The sequence below is a fragment of the Chrysochloris asiatica genome, unplaced genomic scaffold (assembly GCF_000296735.1).
Source record: "Chrysochloris asiatica unplaced genomic scaffold, ChrAsi1.0 scaffold00122, whole genome shotgun sequence".
Classification (NCBI taxonomy): domain Eukaryota; kingdom Metazoa; phylum Chordata; class Mammalia; order Afrosoricida; family Chrysochloridae; genus Chrysochloris; species Chrysochloris asiatica.
Genome location: NW_006408640.1, coordinates 6,582,341 through 6,608,885, shown reverse-complemented (window position 1 = coordinate 6,608,885; position 26,545 = coordinate 6,582,341). Strand labels below are relative to the sequence as shown.

At 37.5% G+C, this 26,545-nt stretch overlaps 1 protein-coding gene across 2 annotated transcripts in view; it reads left to right on the top strand.

The window, feature by feature from the left end:
* The window catches only part of PTPRM (protein tyrosine phosphatase, receptor type, M), an 840,546-nt gene that overhangs the window by 435,463 nt on the left and 378,538 nt on the right, over nt 1-26,545 (top strand). For both annotated transcript variants that reach the window (XM_006868703.1, XM_006868702.1), the window contains exons 11-12: nt 8,389-8,662; nt 9,817-9,853. In XM_006868703.1, coding sequence (XP_006868765.1) covers nt 8,389-8,662; nt 9,817-9,853 — 311 coding nt within the window. The remainder of the gene's footprint in view (nt 1-8,388; nt 8,663-9,816; nt 9,854-26,545) is intronic.

Sequence of the window (26,545 nt, the reverse complement as noted above, 5' to 3'; positions counted from 1 at the left end):
CCTCTTAAAACTTTTGGGCTAAATGCTCTTTTGTCACAGTTCTTGAGCCATTTGAACAGGTTCTGTCCATGACTAAAATTGTTCAAGGAAAGGACCTCTAAATATCTGGTTTCCAGCCTCATAATTTTCCGTTTGTCATTGAGATACGCAAAGATCAAAATAGCATTCAATAGTAAACTTTCAGTTTTATTTGTACTGTATTAGCTTGTTTTATTATTATTTAATATTGGGGAATTGTTAACAAAAGATGCTAAATACCTTATTACCACTACCTTCCCCTCTCCCTCACCTGCTTTTAGATGATCTTTATTGTATTAAAAAATAATACTCTGGATTCCTTTACTACCAGGAAGCAAAGGACGTTTTTATTAATGTTTCTTCGAGGATGACAATGTCAGTCATCTCTGTGAAAATTCATTTTGGAAACTGAGTTAGTTCTTCTCTAACCCTTGGATAGAAGCTTTAAAAATGGTAAGAGAAGATAATAAAACCCTTGGATAGAAGCTTTAAAAATGGTAAGAGAAGATAATAATAGAGTAGATGTATTTGAGAGTTTATACAATGAAACTTAATTTAACTTTCCCTCAAACTCCATTTGAAACTTTCTTTTGTGCATGAAAATGTGTTACCTAGCTTTCCCACCTATTTTCCAAACTTTATTTCCTGAAGAGTAATTTTCACTGAAGGGTTCTGGTTATTAGATACAGTGCTCCATCTCATCATCAGACTTCTTCTCCAGGTGTATCAGAGAGCCCAGGCTCTGGATGCGAGCGGGAGGAAGGCTAGAGTAGAGATGCTGTCTGTGTACCTGGCTCACAGGGCCTAATTCTACCACCCCTCAAAAAACCATTATAAACATGTATATCATATTTTAATTTAACTCCATTGATTAAAATGGATATCAGCTGAAAATGTGAAAATGTAAAAAGTTTTACTCCTCTAACCTGGAAACTAACAGATAGGAGATAGTGACTTAGAGAGGTCAGGGTCGAAAAGAGCTACCAAGCAAAATGTCAGCAAGTGCAACCCAGCAGATCCTCCCTGGGAGAAATTTGTGGCAATCTGTATCTATAAAGATTTACAGCCTCCAAAACCCTACGAGGAAGTTCTACTCTTTCCTATAGGGTCCTGACAGTCAGAATCAGCTCATTGGCAGTGGGTTTGGTTGGTGTGGATAAAGGAGAGTCTCTGGATAGTGCAAACAGTAGGTAGACTGACATGGAGGTTTGAATCCATCAAGAGGCACCTCAGAAGAAAGACCTGGCAATCTGTTTCTAAAGAAACAGCCTTTGAAAATCCTATGGAGCACAGTTATACTGTGGCACCCATGGACCTCCATGAGTTGGATATTAATGCTACAATAACTGTTTTGTCTGGTTTTGGGGTTTTTTTGTTTGTTTGTTTCAGAGAAGATCACAAGCTAGGTCTGTGCATATTTTTGTATTTGCGGGCTTTCCCTACCCCACCCCCACAAAGCAGAGATGTTTCCCTTCTTGTTCCTCAGTCTCCCATAGGTGGGCACAGGAAGGGAAGGTAATCAGCCCTGTTTCTATGTCTCAGAGGATGGTTCCTTCAGGAGAAAAACAGTAGGGGAGCTGAGTGCTGCGAACCCTGCCATAATCTGGAGCCCGAGGAGTCAGGAAGACCTCTTACCTCATGGCTTCTGGGGCCAGCCTGCCAGGAGATGGCAGCTCTCTGAGCCAGGGCCCAGCCTAGTGCTTAAAGTTGTCTATACTATTGAAAAAGCCCCTTGTGCTTCCTTTGAAACTGGTGCAGCAAATCTGATGGAAAAACCGTTGAAACTTTTGTGAGGTTCTATTTGCATGAAACAGTGGAGCAGGTTGAGTGTATTGGAATCTATAGACATTTGTCTTTTTTATTTTATTGTAGCTGCTATTTTGTTATTAACTTAGGGAGAAAGTGGGTGGCTACAGGCAGTGCAAGAACAATGTTTAAGTGTTATTGTTGTTGGTATTGTTAAGTGCTGTTGAATTGGTTCTGACTCATAGTGACTCCTCCCTCGCAACCCCTAAACAGGGTCGTGATAAGCCAGAACCGACTCGATGGCACTTAACAACAACAACATAGGGTTTCCGAGGAGCAGCTGGTGTGTTTAAGTAGCTGACCTTGCAGTTAGCAGTCCAGTGTTTAGCCTATAGACACTTGATCTAGACCTACCAGGTGCCCTCACTGTGGTTTGATGGGTATGGTGGTGTGCCACTGAGTCGCTTTCGACGTGTAGTAACCCTGTAGAGCAGCAGCGGGGACCTTTTTCCTGCTAAGTGCCATTTGAATATTTATAAAATTATTCACAGACCATACAGAATTATCAACTTAAGAATTAGCCTACTCAAGTGGTTGGGTCCCCTCAGGACAAACCCCCTTCCAAGACTAAGACTCAATGGGAATACATGCTCTGATAGGTGACCATTTTCATACCTTAAGGGGAAGTGAGGGAAAAACAGCAATGAAGTTGGGAGCTAAGCCCTACAATGTTCAATAGACTCCTGTGAACCCGGGGGGAGACCTGGTTGGCCAGCAATGTCTCAAGACCTGAGGACTCTTGGGCCCAGAGTCAGTGACATAGCCACAGAGGACTAGAGTGGAGAATGAAGCATCCAGCTGAAAAGAAGAGAGGGCATATGCACAAGAATACCCACACTTGCAGATAATACCCACTTCACCTGGCTTAAATGACTGGATGATCAGACTTCAACTAGAAGAAGAAAGAAAAGGGAAAAAAGAGTAATCTGATACAATTTGATGAACTTGACCTACACTTATGCATGCAGTAGCTCCAAAGAGGGAACAAGTCTTTACAGCACCCCTCCATACACAAAGTAGACAGGGATGGGCAACTTGGACACTGGCTACCCAAAGTGGTGGGGCTACAAAGGCAAGAAGTGACTGGCTTACAAACTTTCAAGAGGGAACCTAGATCCAGAGGGCATGGAGGAAGGTAGAATCTCCACTGAGTAGCATCTAATCTGTCTAGGTGGGGCTGATGAAAGGAAATGTGGATAGGTCTCTTGTGATACAATAATGAATAATTATTATCAGGACTAATTGTGAGGGTTGCAAATGTAAAGGTAGATGTTTTCTAGCAAGAAGGGGAGTGATTAACTTTGCAGTCTAGGAGCGGAGGTCCCTGGGACCATCAAGGGAGAAGAGCAGAGAGCGGGTCCCTACCCAGAGAAGCAGTGATGCTAGAGATGGAGGCAGAGACGATGACGTGGAGAGATGGAGTAGCTGGAGACTTTAAACCCAAAGAGGGAGAGGGGCTGTGTGCTGATGACTGGGGGGCAGGCTTGCAGGGTATACCCTTTGGTTGATTAATGATGCATGGAGGGGATTGTAACCATGACAATGAAACTATATAGGATAAGATGAATGTAAAACCACCATTCATCCCATGTGAACTATTACATAATTCACAATAAAACATTAAAAAAAAAAAAAAAAAAAGAATTAGCCTACTGTTGTTGTTGTTAAGTGCCGTGGAGTCGGTTCCGACTCATAGCGACCCTGCACAGGGTTTCCGAGGCTGTAAATCTTTACGGGAGCAGAACGCCTCATCTTTCTCCCGCGGAACCACTGTACATTGTTGCTATTGGTAGGAACCAACTTGATGGCACTTAACAACAACAACAAAAATATTTGGTCAAACATTTAATTAACTCACACCTAATGTGATGTCTGTCATGGCAGTTGCCTTGGTAGGACCAGACCAAATGATATGTAGGCCTGTGACGTTGGACTGGGTTAATGTGCTGGGCTGCAAAGTTGGTTTGAACCACAAGGTCAGCGATTCAAGCTCACTAGCCGTTTCTCGGAAACCCTATACAGTGTCGCTATGGGTCTGAACCAACTTGACGGTACTTAACAACAAATATGGCAAGAAGCCTGGATGTTCCAAACCCCTGCTGTATAGGGTTTCAGAGGCTATAAAGCTTCCGGGAACAGTTAGTCTCTTTCTACCATCAAAATAAAAGATGTGAAAAGAGATTTTGATATAGAGATCAGCACTCCTACCTGCATCCTCACTACCCTTTGTACACATACTTAGCATATCCTTGTCATTAGTTTCAAATGACCTACTTCTAATGCACTTAGATTGGGCTTCTCAAAGACAGGGACAATCTGTGCCTATTTCCTCTTTGTAGTCTTCCCTGTACCTCTTGTCAGGCCTGTTACTTTATCCATGCTGACAAAGAGACAGGATAGAAAACACATGAATGAAATGATTTCCTTCTCATTTGTTGATGTCTGTTTCAGCTTTGCCTAATCTTGTATCTAGAATCTTAATATATTAGAGCTTGGAAGGACCTTAGTCACTCATTGATTTTGATTTAGTGCCAAAGTTGGAACTAGATCCCTCTGGTGACTCACATCCTGCTTAGGACTATCTTAATAGTCCCCCTCTGGGTGCACCTGCTGTATTTGGATGATGGCTTTTGTATTTCATTTCATCTGATTTGAGTTGTAATATAAACATACAGGGACATAGATATTCATTCACTGTGAGCTTAATAATGTTCTGTTTCTATTAAAACCTTTAGGAGTTTTCAAGAGAACAAATCTAAGTAGCTGACCTTATAATTTTGCAGTCATTCATTTGTTTGGAATTATGATGAGTAAACTGTGAAGAACTTAAGTGAAAGAACATATGCAAGGGAAAATGTCTTAATTTGTTAAAAGGGTAGGAAATCACTCTTAAAGATGTTCCATATAGGACTAATTTACTTGGAATCCAGGGCCTGTTGAGAAGATTAATGCCAGGTGGCCTTTTGCAGCACTGCTCAGCCTGAGTCTAATGTTCAGGTTGTTCTTTTATTATCACAAACGTCCATAACTGAAGGATTTTTTTCACCCTGCCCTTTTTCACAATATAGGACTGTAATTGAGTTCATATTTCTCACCCGCCTTTCAGCTGTAATTAATATTTTATTAAATCAGATTTTATCACTAACTGAAACAGCAGCAGGGCATTGTCCACACACAGCAAGCTTTTTGTAATCTATTACAGCAATGAGAAAGTGATATATATTCACGGTGTCCAGCAAATATCCCAAAGCAATTTATGGCCAATTGTATCTAGATCAGAGCAGGACAAAGCGAAATTAAAGTTGCTGATGTAGAATATTCCGCCCCACAGATCTGTTTATGCTGTGCAGCTTGTTACCCTGTATTCATGTCTGTGTGAGATTGGTTATTACCAGTTTTCGTCTATAACATCATGTGTTGGGTCACCTGCCTTCAGTCACCTGTTACATGGCCAAGGAATCTTAACCTTAAAGGCAGACAGTGGCTTTTGTTTCTCTGATTTTGAACAGATGACATACTTGTAAAACTTAGCTCAATTTTACCCCAGTGTGTTTCAAGTCCTAAAGTGTCGGTTAAGTAAAGAATGCTGACAGATTTAGGGAAACGATGTGTCTGAACAAACAGGAAACATAAAAATGCTGTGTTGTTTATTAAAATATAATATCATGTCACTGAACCTTCCTAATTATAAGTTTGTTTATCTGCAATGAGTGTAGTTCATGTTTTTATTTTCTTCCACCCTTGAAATAGTGCATCTTCTTAAGATATTAATATTCTTTTTCGTATGTGTAGAGTGAATGATTTGCACCAAAAATTGCAGATCAGGCTAAAAGCCACTGTTGTTGTTAAGTGCCGTCGAGTTGGTTCCAACTCATAGCGACCCTGTATAAGGTTTCCGAGGAGCGGCTGGTGAGCTTAAACCACCAGTCTTGTGGTTCAAACCGACTTTGCAGTCCAGTGTGTTAACCCACAGTGCCACACCAGGACGCCAAACCTACTGTTGTTGTTAAGTGCCATCAAGTCAGTTCTGACCAGTAGCGACCCTGGATAGAGTTTCTGAGGAGCGGCTGGTGAGCTTGAACCGCCAACCTTCCAGTTTAAATGGCTTTGCAGTCTGGCACATCAACCCACTGTGCCACACCAGGACCACAAAATGGACAATATTATTTAAGCCCTTGAGATGCCCAGAAGTAACTATCTGAAGGAATCCTGGTGTGGTGCTGTGGAATAGAGCACTAGACTGCAAAGTTGGTTTGAACTATAAATTGGTGGTTCAAACTCACCAGCTGCTTCTTGAAAACCTTATACAGGGTCGCTATGAATCGGAACTGACTCGATGGCACTTAACAACAACAAAGCTACCTTAAAGGATTGGAAAAGCTGCACCAAAATGAATCATGACTTTTCTCCCCCTCTCCTTTCCTCATTACCCCCTTTCTGTAATCAAGTTAAATAACTGTCTAAGAGTTTATGCTGGTAAGAAATAAAATAAGTGGATAAGAAAATAGACTCACACCTAAGAGTTTAATCTTGAAATGAATTAGGACAAAACTTTTCAAATCAATTTCAAACCTGCAGCAGGTTTCCTTTTAAAAGTTGTAAAAGTTAAAAAAAGACTAAACACTATTTTATCATATTTGAACTTTCAGGTTTAAAAGAGTACATGGAAGATGTTCAGATGTTCGTTTCGAGGTTATACTTCATGTGTCATTCTGTAAAAATACAGACGTCTTATTCTCTTCTTAAAAGCTTTAGAGTTTTGTTGTAGAAAAACCTAGCATAAATTAAATGTTAGTTTCCATTTCATTCCATAAGAAAGTTCTGATATAGATAGGCCACTTTTTTTTGTCAGATTCATCTTCAGTGTGGAGTTTTACCTTAGTATTGCAAATGCTGTAGGAAGATTTTATGTTAATTCAAATTTCAATATAGCAATGGACCAATGCTAGGAATGATACAACTTTAATAAACAAAGTACACATGAGTAATACATTAAAAGAATGATAATATTTTAATCCAGCGCACTAAGCTAAAAACTTCTGATTGGTTTGCCAGCCTTGATGATTTGCTTTTTTAAAGTCATCTTTTTTAGGAAAACCATTCAAATGGTGAAATTTTTAAAGCTAGTTTTGAGACTTGTGATTGAAGAGATTTTATGAAATTCATTAGTGAAATGATGTTATGTGTTCAAATGAAAAACACATCAGCTATAAAGTTCTATCAAGGTACTATTAACCTAGGTGTTAATAATGTGTTAATTTCCATCTGGGAGAGAGCAGTATGTGGCATTGGGTAGCAGATAGGATTTAGCTATTTTTCATTAGCGCTTGGACTTTGATAAAGGGGAACAGAAAAGAGCTTCGTGACCTTTCAATGCTTAAATTATTAAACAGCAAATAGATTTGAGGTCTGGATGCTTGAAATCTAATTTGTCTTGTGGAGCAAGGATGAAAAGACATTTTGGATTTGAAATTGCTCTAGTCAACTTAGTTCTTCTTCTAATATATCTAACGATGAGTAGATGGTAGCTGTTTAAAAAGTAATGTATCTGGGGTGGAGTATATGATATAACTAATATCAGCTGGTTAAAAAAACAACAAACAAATGAAAGTCCATTGAGTGATTCTTTCATTCTCAAATTCTCATCTAATGCTCATCAAATTGTTACTTGGAAAAATAAGTCTTTTTCCATTTTTTAATGTCTTACATGATATTTACATTAAAAAAACAAAATTATGTTTTATTATGAATGTAAGGAGCTCTGGTAGCATAGTGGTTACGAATTGGGTTGTGAACCGCAAGGTCAGCAGTTCGAAACTACCAGCTGCTCCACGTGAGAAAGATGAGGGGTTCTGCTCCCGTAAAGATTAACAGCCTTGGAAACTCTGTTCAGGGTTGCTATGAGTCAGAACCGAATCCACGGCACTTAACAACAACAACAAGGTACATAGAAGACAAACACGATCTATTTGTTGGATTAATACAACACAACACAACACAAATGTCAGTGAAGTTGCAGGGAAGGAATTGTTACGATGAGAGGAGATGAAAGTGAAAAATGGGAAAGGTAGAGAAAATAGAGGCACAACTTTTGAACCCCCAAGATGGTTTATTTTAAAGTGATCATCTCACATAAACAGCAGAGATTGCCATTTATACAAGGAGACTTCAAAAGGCTCGTGGAAACATGGAAGGAAAGGAAAAGGATAATTTCCCAAAATCTTTTGGAAGCCCCTTCATTAAGTTGCCATGATGACGAATTTTGTTTCTCTCAATAAATTGTATTACTTTGGATGTGTGAGTTCAGCAAACGAACACTAGGCACCTTCCCTCTCCAAGTTAGCAAGTGCTGATTGAGTTTCCCTTAGGAGATAAAGTACTTGCTGCTGACTCACTAGGAGAACATAATGAATTCTTTATTTTGTATAGCCTATGAGTATGTGCATGAACCCACTGCAGGTCAGCACAGTAATCACAAAATAATTCATGGCAGTGTTATCACTAATGTATTCTTTCTCTTCCTCCCTTCACATCCAACCTTCCCTAACCCACCCCCACCCCCAGTGTCTATCAAATAGTCGTTGAGGAAGAACGTCCTCGAAGAACTAAAAAGACAACAGAAATCTTAAAGTGCTACCCGGTGCCAATTCACTTCCAGAATGCTTCCATACTGAACTCACAGTACTACTTTGCTGCAGAATTTCTAGCAATCAGTCTTCAAGCCGCTCAGCCTTTTACTATTGGTGATAACAAGACATACAACGGATACTGGAATACGCCCCTTCTCCCCCATAAAAGCTACAGAATTTATTTCCAAGCTGCTAGTAGAGCCAATGGGGTAAGTTTTTTGTTTTGTTTTGTTTTGTTTTTTTAGATGACTGTTAATTACACTATTAAGAAATTAATTTGAACATGGATTAAATAAAATAGTAATAAGTGAAGACATGTTTTTACTTGAAAACAAAGGGTTTTTTCTCTCCCTTTTATAGCATATTTTCATCTAAGGAAATTTGTGGAAAGAAATGAATATACTTGTACACAGGGTTTTGTTGTTTATTTTATTTTATTTTTTGGCAGAAGACTATATTGCCAACATGATGGTTTTTATTTTTAGTTCTTACTGGTTACCAAAAATTGGCAAGTAATCCTGCATAGCTTACTATTTTATAGGAAAGTGGTATATAGCTACAGCACATACATTCAGCTCTTTTAAAATTTTGTGAGATTCATAACATCTGTCTTTTCAGCATAGTCTTTTCCAATTCCTTGGTTCTACAAGAGCTTATGCTTTTTCTATTTTGTTGTTGTTAAGTGCCATCAAGTCGATTCCCACCCACAGCGACCCTGTATAGGGTTTCCAAGGAGCAGCTGGTGAACCTGAACCGCCAACCTTGCAGTTCAAACGGCTTTACAGTCTGGCGCATTAACCCACAGCGCCACACCAGGACTCTTTTAAATAGCTGTGACTAAATTAGTTACCTTCTTTTTTCTTTTGTCTCTAAGAGAAAACAATTCCAGAAAGATGAAATGAGAACAAAATAAAACTATCATTTAGTCCACTCCAGATTTTTTCCTTTTACTATTCAGGCTCATCCAGAACACCCTAAGGAGGATTTAAAGGTTCATTGGAGAGCAGGGACATGTTTTTTGATGCCTCAATGGATTCACACCTTGCCGGTGTGAGTGTAGATATCAGAGATGACTTTATTTTACCAGTGAAATAGGAGAACATCTGTAATGTAGGGTTGTTCAGCAGTGTCTTCACAGAGGGAGAGTACAAGGTTAGAGAACAAGGTCGGGTGGTCCAACAATACCCAAACGACCAGGACTGAAGTCAGAACTTGTGTCTCACTGTGGTTCCAGGTGTTACCTTTAATGAGGAAAGCACACCAGGAATTATGAGATCTTCCCTTCGGTGGTTTTGACTAGAAATACGAGTCTTTGTTTTAAAAACACTGTGAATAATAGATTTTCTTTCTTTATTTGACACAGGAAACCAAAATAGACTGCGTCCTAGTGGCCACAAAAGGTATGTTGAAATTGTGGGATGCTCCCTAAAACTTTAGACAATGTTTCAAGACTTCTTAAAATGTTAGCTTTATTGAAATAAGTATGTATGTTCGTATGAATGTATATTATATATATATATATATATTAGGATCTTATGGCATTTAACACTGAATAAATATTTCATATAGGTATTGTTTTGTTGAATGAGAAATCTCATTGCTGTGTTCTAGTTTTTAGTGGTTATTAAAAAAATTGTTAATGAAATTAATTTTGTATGATCTTAATATACACTTTGTAAAGCCGTAGTACTACACCTTGTTGTTATTGTTGTGTGCTGATGAGTTGGTTCCAAGTCACAGCAACCCTGTATAGGGTTTCCAATGAGCAGCTGCTAGGTTTCAACTGCAGTCCAGTGGTTCTGCTACAGCACCACACCAGGACTCCACTACCAAACTTGGGAGTACGCATCTAGTGAACTGTCATATGCAAAGTAATAAAACACTGCCTGCTATTCTTAAGCCAGTGGTCTTATTTTATCTCTGTAAAGTGGCATCTGTATCAACTTTTTTCACTCAGATGTGAAATATTACTAAAGTCAATAACCAAATTGCCTTTCTTGTGGAGCCTTTAGTTGCTGGAGGATAAAATTCTGAGTCAAAGACATCAAGGGTGAAATTTATAAATAGCTAAGGGTTCTGGTGTAGTGCTGTAGGATAAGCCACTGGACTGCTAACCACAAGGTCAAACCCACCAACCACTTCTTGGAAACATTACGGACAGGGTCACTATGAATCAGAACTGACTCAATGGCATTTAACAACAACAGAGGAACCACAAGGACCCCTAGTGGCACAGTGGTTAAGCACTCAGCTGCTAACCAAAAGGTCAGTGGGTCAAACCCACCGGTGGCTCTATGGGAAAAATTATCTGGCAATCTGATCCTGTGAAGATCGTTGTTGCTGTTAAGTGCTGTTAAGCATAGGGCTTCTGATGAGCAGCTGGTGGGTTTGAACTGCTGACCTCTCAGTTAGTGGTCCAGTTCTTATCCTACAGCGAAACCCTATGAGGCAGTTCTACTCTGTCATATAGGGTCGTTATGAGTTGTAATAGGTGGGATGACACGCAATAGCAACAAAGGAACCACCAGGAGCTCAGTGTGCACCACCTCCTGAGTGGCAAAGTGCAGATTTGTGTGTGTGCTTAATCTGTGCTGATACTTTATCAACTTCACAGTGCTTTTTAACCTTCACCTAGGATGTGCATGGAAAAATGCATTGAGACCTTTCTTTAAGATGTTATAGGAGTATATGAGGCATTATAAAGTGATATTAAATGCACTCTTTCAGACCACTAGAGTCACCAAGAGTACAATAAAGAAACTGTGTGGTTGAATTTAGACAGGATGTTCAGAATGCTGCTTTATCTCTGTGGCACTAGACTAGATCATAAGTAATCACTTGATGTGTTCTTATTGTTAAAATTACACATCATTTTACATGTAATTTTGAATAGACCATGGGTATACATCTTCATTTTCAAAATTCTCATTGATTTCATAGAGATACATGGCCTTTTTATACAATTGACATCTATTTCTTAGGCATTGTATGAGCTGCTCACCTCATTTGTATTTTGTTTGTCCCCATGGACTCATAGTCTAGAATATACTTATATTGATTTTTAACTACTTAGTTCTTTTATTGTAACTTATTAAGTACCTTTCATTGCAGCAATAAATAATTAATGAAATTATCAATAGTCATGTGTTTTACAAAATACAGTACACTCTCAATCTTTAATTATTCTAATATTATGAACCCCGTGAATGATGTGTTTAATCTCCTAGATCCCCAGATACCTGTCTGTTCTCAAGAACAGGAATTTTAAATTATTACTTGATTCGATTCTAGGAGCCCTGGTAGCATAGTGGATTATGAGATGGTCTGCTAACCACAAAGTCTGTAATTCGAATCTACCAATTGCTGCATGGGAGAAAGATGAGACTTTCTGCTCCTGAAAAGATTTACTGCCTCAGAAACTCTATGCAGGCTTCTATGAGTCAGAACTGTCTTGGTAGCACACACTCACCACCACCAGTTACCATTTAATTCTGAAAGAGTCAATTCAGTTCCGGAGTGCCTAACTTAATAATGCCTTATATTAAACATCACAGCTTAGCATTTTGAAATCACTTCATGAACATATTCTCTAATTCCTCAGCAAAACTGTGAGAAAGGAGACGTTTTATGCTATTCAAGTCTTTGATGAAATAAGTTAGTATTTTTGAAGATGAACTGACTTAGCAAGGCCATATAGTTAATAACGATGCAGTCAAGGCTGGACCCCAGGACTTCTACCTTGACAGCCCTCTTTTTACAGTATCTGATGGATGTTCACTCAGAAGAGTCTCTGGCCAACTATAGTATTTCCCTTTATTAGAGTTGACTGTAAAATTATGAAAAGTATGTCACCATTTTCATTTAAATAGTTAAATAATTACATAAGCAACACAGTAGTAAATAGGGAAATATGACAAGCTCACTATTTCCACAATAAGTTGAATTGGATGGTGATTTGCGTTATTTTCTTCCATCAGCTAGTTTTAATCAATATTATGATTTGTTTGTCAATTCACCAAAGGATGATTAAGCAATCAGATGACCTGATTGGCTAAATATTCTCCACTCATATTTTGAGTCATTTGCAAACAAGCACACAGCAACAAATGCTATCTAAGTCAGCTCTTTAGAGGAAAAAGGGAAACATTTTAATATTCATTACATATCATTGTCATTTATATTTCAAAAGTCATAGCACAACAGAAAACCTAGGAAAACATTCTTCTTCCAGGAAAAACTACTCTGTTTTTTACTATTTTATTTTGATAAGTTCTACATATACAGACTCAGCAACCCTCCTTCACAGTGTAATGTAATGCTTCATACCTTTATAAACAAAATGTTTCTTTATTCGTACTAAAAATTTCTGTTACAACAGGAGAAGCCATTTATCTTGACTACTTAGTCAAAACAAAAAATTTGGAGATCAAATAACTTTCTTGGTCCTATATAGTAAAGGTGTTTTAAATTTAAAAGAGTTCAAACGCCCTGAGTGTTGTTAGCCACTTATTCCTGACAGCATGGAGGCTTAATGGAATTTTCAGGTATGAAACCACATTCCTAAGTAGCATTTAGAACTTACAGAGATTTCAGTGTTCTCATGAAACAAACTGTTGACATGTATCTTTATAGAGAAAGTATGGAGGTGGATTTGTTTTCACAAAGAACTCTTTGTAATTTCAAGTAAGGGTATGGTTCTTAAATATATATTTCATACTATTTGTAAATTTAATTTTATGAATAGCTTAATCATATTCCAAGGCTATATTTTGACACTAATCATCTCAAATATAAAGTCTCATAAAAATTAGATATAGGAAAAAAGCTAAAGTATGTTATTACATACCGCCATATGATCAGCTCTGAACTCATAACCACAGGTTGGCAGTTCACACCCACCAACCACTCCTTGGAAACCCTATACAAGGTCACTCTGAGTCAGATGACACAGTGGCACTTAACAATGACAACAATGTATAGATGATTGTATTTTTATGTATCCTCCTTTAATTTATACATATAGATGCATTCCCAGTATCATACATGACCGTATATCGTATATAATATGGCCATATATTTATTGACTATAGACAGGGAAACTCATCATAGAATATCCTCTCCCTTGAATTAAAATCTGAAGACACCATCCAGTAAGGTATACTTGAAATTTGGATGTTATTCTCTATATCAAAAGTAGAGTAAATAAAATAGATTTCAACTACTGCTAGATTCTTTAAATTTTTGTTTTTTCATTACATTCACATTTTTATAGTTGGATGCTTTTTAAGACTACTTGGTCCAACTGTCCTTTTGCAATTAGTGTTTGTGTGTTTTCTTTAACTTTCCTATTCCTTATGGCTGCCTTATGGTGACTAGTAAGGAGGAAGCGTCTCTGTGCTTGTTTTGGAAAGCTTTGTAATGGTGAATGCTAAACTGACAGAACATACTGGAAAACCAGTCTGCCGTGGTTTTTTTATTGAATGAGGTATCTTTATTCTTACTGATAAAAACAGTTTTAAACTGTATACATTTCACTAATCTTCCATTGAATAATTTTCTCCATACAATGATGCCACCTTTGTTTTTCCTTAACAATATAGCCATTTGGGAGCTCCTTGTTCTTCATTTATTTTAAAGTTATTTGAGTGGCTGTTATATGTTAGGCAGAGAATACTTTGTGAGACTTCCAAATGCAGAGATATAAATATATCATGTTTTACATTTTGAGCATTTTAATGGAATTCATAAAATTTTTTCTTTCGTTTCTTTTTTAATGAGAGGTGGGTTATATAAGTTAACCTTTTCCTTTCCTTTCTATGAATTTTCCAATAGTTAAGTAACTAAAATTCAATATTAAAAATACAGGTAAATACATGCCAAATTCTTTCCAAAAGAACGAAAGAAGTCAGAATATAAACCTTAAACAAAGTATGAGCAAACCATTATCATAATGTTGCATTTAAAATTAAATCTTTGGTGCAAAGGTGCTTCAGTGTTTGTAAGCTTTAATCTATTAATTTATGTTGGAATGTAATGGAATATAAATATGCTTTGCTGTAAGACCTTCAGGAAATTGTGAAGAATTTCCATTGTTCTGATATAATTTCTGTGTTCAGAAATTCACATTTTTTTTAATCATTAAGTTCTTTGAGAAGTTTCTCTAGACTCTTTGTCTGTTCACTCTTTTGTTCATAGAAATGCCATCCTTTCTATGGCCACAGTGCAAGAGAATGAAAGTGCCCTAGTAAAAGAACTGAAAAGAATATCTGTCGAGATGTAAAGCTTAATAAGGTTCCTTTTAATTTCTCTTATGCAGTACATGAAAAAACAAACTACATATTAAGACCATTCTAATATGTTTTTCTTCTATTATTTAGTTGTAGGTTAGAAACAAATATATACATTTATATTCAGTATTTTATCGAGAAAACGTTTTTTAATCTAATCTTCCTAAAGTATATTATGAGTGTATTAAGACCCCTGAACAGTTCTTAAAGAAAGGAAACCTATTTAACTGTGTTCAACCATATGTTTCCCAAATTTGCTTGACCCAAATTCATATTTCAAGAAACACTAGATGAACACAGTTTGATAAATGTCAGTTCATGAGATTCTAGAAGACTGTGCTTAATTCAATGGAAATGGCACATTAGAAAGTATGGTACATACACTCAATGTATTTTTTTATTCTTCCATTCATTTGCTAGCATCAAATATCATCATCATATTCTAAGACTGGAGTTTTTGTGTATATTTTACAAAATTTTGTGATATTCTCTTTTATAATACAGTGTCATCATTGATATTTTAAGGCAGGGATCAGCAGTATTTTTTCTATAAAGGAACCAACTTACTGTTTTAGGCTTTGTAGGCTATTTGGTTCTGTCCCAATACTCAATTCTGCCATTACATTGCAAAAGCAGCCAGTGTTGTTGGTAAGTGCCTTTGAGTCAGTTCTGACTCATCACAAACCCATATAGGGTTTCTGAGGAGCAACTGGTGTGTTTGAACCGTCACCCCAGACGTTAGCAGTCGAGTGCTTATTCTACGCTGCTACACCAGGACTCCAAAAGCAGCCATGATGTATGCATATTATTGTTGTTGTTAAATGCCATGAAGTTGGTTTCGACCCATGGCGACCCTGTATCGGGCTTTCAAGGGTTTTGCAAAAACAGGTAGCAGACCTGCTGACTCCTCTTTTAAGAGAATTCGTAACATAATCAAGATTTTTCCTTCTGACCACTGTAGGATAAGCACTTGACCACAAGATCAGTTTGAATGACAGGTCTGCAGTTCAAACCCACCAGCGCCTCCTAAGGAAACTAAATAGGGTCACTATGATTCAGAATCAACTCAACGGCACTGAACAACAACAAAAAAGATAATAGAGGAGTGTAATGGTTCCGTAAGATAAGCACTGAGCTGTGAACCACAAGGTCCATGGTTCGAACCAACTAACTGCTCTGAGGTGAAAGGTGAGGTTTTTTGCTCCCACAAAAATATAAAAGCCTCAGACAGGGTTGCTATGAATCACAACTGACTCGACAACACTTAACAACAACAATAAAGATAATAGATACATATAAACCCTTCACAAAGGAGAATGTAGGGATTATATTAAAATCCTTCCTGATATTTGGAATACACTTTTTTACATGGGAGTCTGGACTTGAAGCCTCTAGCTGAACTCTGGATTCTTTTTTATTTGTGAACACAGGCTGCACTACATAGATGTTTTTCAAATAAATTCTGATTCACATTACTTACCTTTTTGGATGTTGGATGGTGCTCTGTTTTCCTATAAAACGTGGAATTTGTAGACTCGGTCGAATTTTCCTGTAAGTAATGGAAAACCACACATGAGCATTGGTTGAAGAGCAACAGGCTAAGGCCCAGTTAAAACGGGAAGAATATGGAACTTAGAATTGGCACCAACTTTACAGCAAGTCTTAGGAATACAATTTTACTCTAAAGAATTTATTATATCAGTTTGCAAAATTGCATAATATGCTGTATAAAGCAAATGATTTTTGTAATGTCTTGTGAGTTCTCCATTCTCTGACCAAAATGCTTGTTTATTAATCTAACTTAGCAATACTAGAATGTTTTCATTAATAATGTGTGAGAGACTATTAAACCCAGTGGCTGCAGTTGTCTAGTTACAAGGAATAGCACTTTTTGAACGGTGCAGAGGGATATTTCAAAATATTATGCTGCAGCAGTTTTGAGTTTAATTGTCTGCAGATGGTCGATGATCTATTTTCCTCACTCACTGCCACATTCCTAATAGCACCCAGGCTGCTCCATGTAAATTAGTCATCTTTCATGTAAGCCTGGCCTTAATTTTCCTGTATTTTTTCTTTGCATCATTTTCCAGCTGTATCATGTTAGAACTGATATTTTAATATTCCATTTTTTTCTCCCCTGATATCTGTGTATCCTAACTGTTAACCACTTAAGCACAACTGCGGACCTGTGCAGGCAAACCAAGAAGCCCACATGATTAGCATCAAAAATTTTAACCCCTTCTTTGGTCAAGGATAGCAAAAGCAATAGTAATTCTTTTTTTTTTTTTTTTTTCCCTTCATTTTTTTAACTAATGCTTTGAGACTACTTCTTTTAATTCTCTTAATATGACAGAATAGGTTCCTGAATGGAAATGCTGTACATGAAATTGAGTTACTGAAGAAACATTTCTTCATAAAAATCATTTTAGTGAAAGACAGTAATCTTTTACTGTGAAAACAAAATATTATGACTTAACAGAATTTTAAATAACTTATAATGTTCAAAAAAACTTAAGTTTACCTCATCAGATTTAGTAAGGAACCTTTATACATTATACTTAATAGCACTTGGAAACATTATTCAGTCTTCAGATTTATTTAATACTGTTTTTTTTGTTGTTGTTGTTTATTTTCTTTCTGTTGATCAATGCAAGATTTCAATCAAAGCTTGCAACTGTGTCATAGTTAGAACTCTACCTGACTTCTTCAGCTTGTTTAAGAAAAAAAGAAGTTAGGAAATCAACACCTTGCTATCTTTATCTTTCCTTTTCGTTGTTGTTGGAACAAAGTTGAGATGGTTTGATATATTGATGGAGATTCTTCTTGCTAGCCTAGCTTCAGTCTGGCTTTTTTTTCCCTCATGCATGCTGACCTGGAATTCTTCCTTTGCCTTAGCTGCGATAATCGTGACTCAGCTTACAACACCATACATTCGCATCGCCCCTGCTGCAGGCGACGACCAACTAACAGGTCAGATGTTCAAGTATAGACGAGTCATCTTGCCCATTTCCTTCTCATTTTTCTCAGCTTTGTTTCCCCTCTACATTCCCTCCTTTGCTCAAGGCTTGTTGACAATGTTGCAGACCTCTGGTCCAGACTTATGCCCTTATTAAATTAAATGATATGCTTGGCCTCTTCTATGTGCACTTGTTTTTCCATGCATTAAGTACAACTTCACTGCATGTTTTCATTGTGTGTTTTGTCTGTTGGTATGTTCCTTTCTAGCCTATTGTTATATAGATATGAAATTTGCTGCACTTGCAGTAGAAATGACATCAAATAGGATTTTAGGTATAACCCATGAAGATGTGCGAGCAGTCCCAGTTTTCCAAACTAACCTAAAAAGGCTTTACAATTTGAGGGTGAGTGTCTTTTTCACCTTGAAGGGGCTAGTTTGCACATGATTTAACAAGACACAATCTTGTCTGCCAGTGCTATGAGACGAAGTCATTCAGTTTGTGGTGGCAATGTTCAAACAGCTTTTCATGTACTTACAACTGGAGCAGAGCTGATGGTGTTCTTTATAGATACTCGTTTCAAAGCAAAGTGCTTATATAAAGCAGAGGCATATCTGCAAGTCAAATGCATTGAATAATTTAAGAAAGTGTGTTTGTTTTTTGTTTTGTTTTTTTTTAATGAATGACTTAGAGTATGCTTCTTTATAACAAGAGAAACAAGACTGTTCCTTTATAGTACCTCTAAAGGTGGGTGGATATCTCCATAAACTCATAGGAAAAGGGTCCAGTTATTACTCCAGACTGAAGGTGAGTGTTTAGAAAATTCCAAAAGACAAACATTTGCTTGTAACAAAGGCAAGTCATTCTCAAGACTTCTTGCATAATTGCATGGGCAGGGCTCCAATTCTGGATTCAGGAGGACCAATGATACTGTAGCTTGCTGCCTGTAGTCCATGCATGATTACAACCAAGCAAGAAACATGCACCTATTTCCCATGCAATTTCCACTACAGTGATTGTTTCTTTCTTTCTTTCCTTCTTTCTTACTGACTTAAGGATCTTTTCTAACATATAAGAAAATAATAAAGCTTAGTTCATGGTAAGAAATCACAAATGTTCAAGTTATCCTATGAGTTTACCCATAAATCTACTAGGAAGGGCAGTTAATACCACTATTATTCAAATTTATTCAACAACAACTAAAGTCAGTAATGATGAAATTAAAGAATTCCACTGAATTCTTCAGTCTGAAATTCATCAAACATGCAAGTAGGATGCATTAATAGTTTCTGGTGATTGGAAAACAGAAGTGGAAACAAACAGGAAGGATTCATAGTTGGAAAATATGGCCTTGGTGATAGAAATCGTGCTACAGATCTCATGATAGAATTTTGTGAAACCAACAACATCTTCATTGCTAATGCCATTTTTCAACAACATAACATTAACTATACATGTGGACCTTATAGGAATCAAATTGATTACATCTGTGGGAAGAGACAATGAGACGTTCAATAGCATCAACCAAAACAAGGTCAGGGGGAAATTGTGGAACAGACCATCAATTGCTCATATGCAAGGAAGTTTAGGCTGAAGTTGAAGAAAATTAAAATAAGTCCATGAGAGCCACACATGACTTTGAATACATCCCAACTGAATTTAGAAACTATCTAGAGGACAGATATGATGCATTAGACACCAAACAACAGAAATGCTTTGGGATGACATCAAGATCATCATACATGGAAAAACTAAAGGTCATTAAAAAGACAAGAAAGAAATAAAAGAATGTCTGAAGAAAGTCTAAAACTTCCTCTTGCACATACAGAAGCTAAAACAAATGGAAGAAATGAGACAGTAAAAGAGCTGAACAGACTCTTTTACTTTCAAAAGTGTAGTTCAAGAAGACCTGGCATTGGAATGAAATGTGCAAAGACCTGGAGTTAGAAAACCAGAAGGGAACAGCACACTCAGCATTTCTCAAGCTGAAAGACCAGAAGGAAAAATTCAAGCCTTGACTTGAAACATTGAAGGATTTTATAGGCAAATATTGAATAATGCAGAAAGCATCAAAAGAAGGTGAAATGACTACAGAGAATCACTATTCCAAAAAGAATTGGCTGATGCTCAGCCATTTCAAGACGTAGCGTATGACCAAGAATTCACGGTAAAGGAAGAAGTCCAAGCTGCACTGCAGGCACTGGCAACAAACAAACAAACAAAAAACAACAAAATAAAAACAGGCTTAAGGAATTGACAGAATGCAGATTGAAATGATTCAATAAATTGATGCAGTACTAGAGGTGTTCTTCACTCATTGATGTGAAGAAATTTGGAAAACAGCTACCTGGCCAGCTGAATGGACAGATCCATATTTGTATCCCTTTCCAAAGAGAGGTGACCCAAAGGAATGTGGAAATTATCAAATATCATTAATATCACATGCAACTAAATTTTGCTGAAGGTAATTCAAAAGTGATTGCAGCAGTACATCAACTAGAAGCTGCCAGAAATTCAAGCGTAATTCAGAAGAGAACTTGGAATAAGGGGTATCATTGCTGACATCAAGTGGATCTTGGCTGAAAGCAGAGACTACTAGAAAGATGTTTATTTGTGCTTTATTGATTATGCAAAGACATTCTGCTGTGTGGATCATAACATATTATGGATAACATTGTTAAAGGATGGGTATTCCAAAACACTAAATTGTGCTCATAGGGAACTTGTATATAGACCAAGAGAAAGTCCTTTGAACAGAACAAATGGATATGGAATGGTTTAAAATCAGAAAAGATGTGTGTCAAGGTTGTATTCTTTCACCATACTTATTCAGTCTTTATTCTGAGCAAATAACCCCAGAAGCTGGATTATATGACTAGAGGATGAGTCATTAACAGCATGCACTATTCATATGACACAATCTTGCTTGCTAGAAACAAAGAGTACTTAAAATACTTATTGGTGATGATCAAAGACTATACCCTTCAGTATAGTACTCAATGTAAAGCGAGCATAAATCCTCACAACTGGATCAATAAATAGCATCGTTATAAACATTAAAGATTGAAGCAAAGACTTCATTTTGCTTGGATATACAATCAGTGGAAGCAACAGTCAAGAAATCAGATGACATATTGCATTAGGCAAATCTGTAGCAAAAACCTCGTTAAAGTGTTCAAGAGTAAGAATGTCAGTTTAAGGACTAAGATGCACCTGACTCAAGCTGTGATCTTTGTAATTACCTCAAATGCATATGAAATTTGGACAGTAAATAAGGAAGAATCAATGCATTTGAATAAAGATGTTGGCAAAGAATTTTGAAAGTACCATGGGCTGCCAGAAGAATAAACAAATCTTTCTTGAAAGAAGTACACCCAGGTTGTTCCTTAGAAGCGAGGAAGGTGACATTTCATCTCTCTTTGGACATGTTGTCAGGAGGGATCAATCTCTGAGAATTTACATCATACCTGGTAAAGTGGAGGGTCACTGAAAAAGCAAAGATGCCAAATGAGATGGATTGATTGACATAGTGGCAGTAACACTGGGTTCAAACATAACAATTTTGAGGATGGCACAGGACTGGTTAGTGTTTCATTCTGTTACACATAGGACCTTCATGAGCCAGAACCAACTCAGTGACAGCTAACAACAGGAGTTTGTTATTTTGGGAAATAAAACATATGAGATTCACAAAAATTTTAGACTAATTTTATAAGGTAAATGCACTTCTTTCTCCACTGGAATTCTCTATTGTCAGTGTTCTGTTTGAGGGTCTCCAAGCTATAAACCAAGGAGCTCTGGTAGTGTAGTGGTTACGAATCCAGCTGTGAACCTTAAGGTCAAGTTCGAAAGTGCCAGCTGTTCTGCGGGAGAAAGATGAGGCTTTCTGCTCCCGTAAAGATTTACAGCCTCAGAAACCCTGTACAGGGTCATTATGAGTCAGAACCGACTCCATGGCACATAACAACAACAACAACAACAAGTTATAAACCTACTAGCCTGTCTGCTTCCCCTGCTTTCCTGATTTTCTTTGAAGTAGACTCATATTTCTTTTAGTTTTTACAGTTGAACTTGTTACAGCCTCTTTCTCATTCTGATCTTCTGAAGCGTTCTTTTCACCATTAGAAGTACTTGAGGGGCAGTGTGTTTCATAACACAAGTCCTCCCACTAAACATTTACATTTAAGGGATAGTTCATGGAGCTCCATGTAGTGTTACTTGTCCATATGCAAGGTTACCTGGGGTTCTTCTGCAAGTCTGACTCCCTAGTTAGGTCTGAGCTTTTTTTTTTTTTTTTGGTCAGAAAATTGTCCATAAATTACTTGCTCATACAACCCTAACAGGAATATATATGTGAAATGCATCGCCCCTTTCTTGGACTTTATCTTTATCTGCTACTTTCAAACAAAACATGCTATTTACTAGACATGAAATGACGCTTCTGAAAGTCATTTTCTCTCTTGCATGAAGAAGGTACCTGGTAAAGCATCCTCCAGACCCAGTCTCAGTGATCATTTTGAAGCCAGGACTTGCAGCATATGTCCTTTATTCAAGACTGTAGGTGATATACACTATTTACTTTGGTTTATTAGGGATTTAAATTACAAAGTGTTAGAATAAACTCCAAAAACCAATAAAAAATGACTCATTTCCTTTCTTCAGTAGTTACTGAGGGTTTTAATCATGGCTAATCTTACTCAGATAAACGCCAACACGAGTACTATTTATTTTGCATTTTCCATTTGGATCGGTGATCAGCTTTGATGGCACTCACACTGTGTTTTCAGTGGATTTATTCATGAGTTGTACTGCCAGTCTGAGACTTAGTTTATTCTAGCATCCATGGCACAGTCATCGAGCAGCTTTACTGAGTGCCAGATATAAATCATCCAGCTGTGATAATGATTCTTACGTTGTATGGCTGCCTAGACGTAACATAAAAACCTATATACACACCTACTCTCAAGAAGAAAAAATTAGGATCAGACTTTCCTTCAGAAAAGTTAAGACGTTTAAAAATGACAGCAGTTTTGTAACTGATGTAAAAGGAAAAAGACATGCCTTTTAAAAACCTTTGCCATCGTGTTGAGCAGCTCTGGAAACAGTCAGTGGAACATCTCTGAGCATCTGTGACCCACTGATCAGTTACCATTTTGCTGACTAGATCAGTCTATGGGCCAATAGGAAATGTATGAGCATACATCTGAAATGCCTTCAGCTCTTTGTTATAATTGCACTGCATCCACCCCTGTAAATGGCATGCTATTCTCTGCTGTATCACACCAAGAACCTTCCATGAAATAATGAATCCGTTGCAGATTAGTTTCTTTTGTACCAGTATGCTGGTGACTTGTTAAACCAAAGAAAACAAGCACTCTTGTGTCTTGACTCCAGCATATAGAACAGTTCCTCACAACAGGAACTTCTCCGTAAACATTTGTTGACTTAATTAGTTGAATGATTAGCTCTGTACCAGGAAGAGTGTAGTGTCAGTGTGGTTGATACATAGTCGCATCACTACATTGAAGGGTATTTTTAAGCTTTTGTGCTCAGTCCACATAAAGAAATACATCATTACCCAACATACATATAAGAGTATATAAAAATGTTTTGCTTAATAATTATTGTTGTATGCCGTCAAGTCAATTCTGATTCATAGAGACCCTGTATAGGGTCTCTGAGGAGCAGCTGATGGGTTTGAACTGTCAGCCTTGCAGTTAGCAGTCCAGTACTTATCCTCCTCTACCAAGCCAAGGCTCACATAACCACTTTGTTGTTGCTAACTGCCATTGAGTCAGGAGCAGCTGGTGGGTTTGAACTGCTGACCCTGTGGTTTGCAGTCCAGTTTGCAGAGCCACACCAGTAGAACACCTTATAAGCCTTTCTTTAAAATATCAAAATGTAAAGTTAACATTTCTCAACAAATTGTCCATCTAGGTCTGTACAGTTCTGAATGCAGTATTTCCATCTCTTTAACTCTACTCTGGTGTGGTGCTGTAGGACAAGCACTAGACTGCTATCCTAAAGGTAAGCAGTTCAAACCCATGCACCGCTACTCTGAATCCTATACAGCTAGCTTTGAGTCAGAACTGATTTAACAGTACTTAACAACAACCCTTCCCTGAAGGATTATGCACTCTTCAATTTACACCATGTCAAAACAGTAGTTTGGCATCCTTGAAGGACACACAAATGGTGTTTCTTTTCAATGTTCTTTGAATTTGGTTGTTGTTGTTGTTAGGTGCCATTGAATTGATTCCAACTCATAGTGATTCTATGCACAGCAAAATAAAACACTGCCTGTTCCTGTACCATCCTTGTAATTGTTATGTTTGAACCCATTGTTACTGCCACTGTGCCAGTCCATCTCACTGGGGGTATTACTCTTATTCGCTGAACTTCCAGTTTACCAAACATGATGGCCTTCTTCAAGGGACTGGTCCCTCCTGATAACATGTCTGAAGTATCAGAGACAAAGTCTCACCATCCTGGCCTCTAAGGAGCATTCTGGTTGTACTTCTTCTAACACAGATTTCTTTTGTTCTTCTGGCAAGTCATTGTACTTTAAATACTTTTCTCCAACATCATAATTCAAATGCATCAATTCTTCTACAGACTTTCTTATTCATTGTCAAACTTTCACATGCATATGAGGCGGTTGAAAATGCCATAGTTTTGGACAGGACTTTAGTCCTCAAACTGACATCTTTGCCCTTCAACATGTTAAAGAGTTCTTGTGCAGCAAATTTGCCTAATGCAATAATACGTCATTTGATTTCTTGACTGTTGTTTCTATGAGTGTTGCTTATGGATTCAAGCAAAATGAAGTCTTTGATAACTTCAATCTTAGAGTATAGGAAACAAAAAGAAATCTGAAGAGGCAAGATCTGGGTTGTAGGCTGAATGGGACAAGACTTCTTAGTGAAATTTTTGTAGGACAGTCCTTGATACTCTTGAAGAATGTACACATGCATTGTTGTCGTGGGAAAATATTCCTGGGTGTAACTTTCCTGGCCTTTTTCTCACCAATGCAGTTTTCAGGTTTCTTAAAACTTTTTCGTAATAAGTCCTGTGTCCTCAGAGGAACCTATCAAAACTATCCTTTGAAGTCCCCAAAAAACAGAAACCATAACCTACTGAGCTGAATTCTCTGACTTGAATTTAACTGATCCAGCAGATCCCCTCAGAAGCCATTGTTGATTGGATCATTTTTGAAGGCACTCTAAAGAGACTTGTCTGTTGCCATCCACTAAGCACAGAGACATGTTTAAACACGTTTTGTTTGGAATAAGGCGTGCACATATCAATTAAAACCATAGTAGCAAAATTTTGTACTTACCCTCATATATATGCCTAAGTATAACAACACACACATAAGTTTACCTGTAACAATAGCTGTAAGAAACCAGCTCTAAACACTACTCACTGCTTTTAAAATTTACTGGGTTGGTTTTTTTTTCCTTACTATTTCTATCTTATTTGCTTCCATTTTGGAAAAAAAAACATTCTGATTACTACTCACTAAATTGATTTATTACTCTCCATTCGTCTGTCAATTTGTCATACTGTGGTGGCTTGAGTGCTGCAGTGATTCTGGAAGCTATGCCACAGGTATCTTAAATACCAGTAGGATCATGGTTACAAACTGGGCTGCTAACCTCAAGGTCGGAAGTTCGAAACTACCAGCTGTTCCTCGGAAGAAAGATGAGGCTTTCTGCTTTCGTAAAGATTTGTAGCCTCGGAAACCCTGTGCAGGGTCACTATGAGTCAGAACCAACTCCACGGTACTTAACAACAACAACAACAACAAGGATCACCCAATGGCAGACAAGTTTCAGTTGAGGTTCCAGAGTAAGCCAGACTAGAAAGAAGAAGAGATGGACTACTTCTGAATATTTAGTCACTGAAAGCATTCTCAGCACCAGAATATTGACTATTGAAACATGATGAAGAGCACCAGAATATTGTCAGATATAGTGCCAGAAGATGAGACCCTTGGGTTGGAAGGCACTCAAATACTACTAGGGAAGTGCTACCTCCTCAAAGTAGAGTTAACCCTGATGATGTGAAAGGAGCAAAGCCTTCATTTGCTGATGGGGCAGACCTGAAAATGAAGAGAAACAGCTGTAAACATTCATTAATAACTGGCATATGGAGTATATGAAGTATGAATCTAGGAAAATCAGAAATTTTCAAAAATGGAATGGATAAACATCAATATCTTAGGCATTAGTGGTAGCTGTGGTTGTATGCTGCCAAGAGAGTTCCAACTCATAGTGACCCTGTATAAGGTTTTTGAGGCTGTAAATCTCTAAGGGAGTAGAAAGCCTCATCATTTTCTTGCTGAGCAGCTGGTAGATTCAAGCTGCTGATCTTGTGGTTAGCAAGCCAGCTTGTAATGCATTCCACTACCAAAACTCCTTATCATATACCTTAGTGAGCTGAAATGGACTGGTATTGGCCATTTTGAATCTGAAAATCACATGTTTTACTATGCTGGGAATGAAAAATTGAAGAGAAATGGTGTCACATTCATCATCCAAAAGAACATATTAAGTTCTATCTTGGAAGTACAATGATGTCTATGATAGGATAATATTCATATGCTTACAAGGAAGACCAGTTAATACAGCTGTTATTCTAATTTATGCATCAACCACTAAAGCCAGTGATGATGAAATTGAAGAATTTTACCCTCTTCTTCTGTCTGAAATGGGTCAAACATATAATCAAGATGTATTGACCACCCCCTCCATACACAGAGTAGACAGGGATGGGCAACTTGTACATTGGCTACTCAAAATGAGCGGGGGTGGGGGTGGGGGAGGCTACAAAGGCAAGAAGTGAC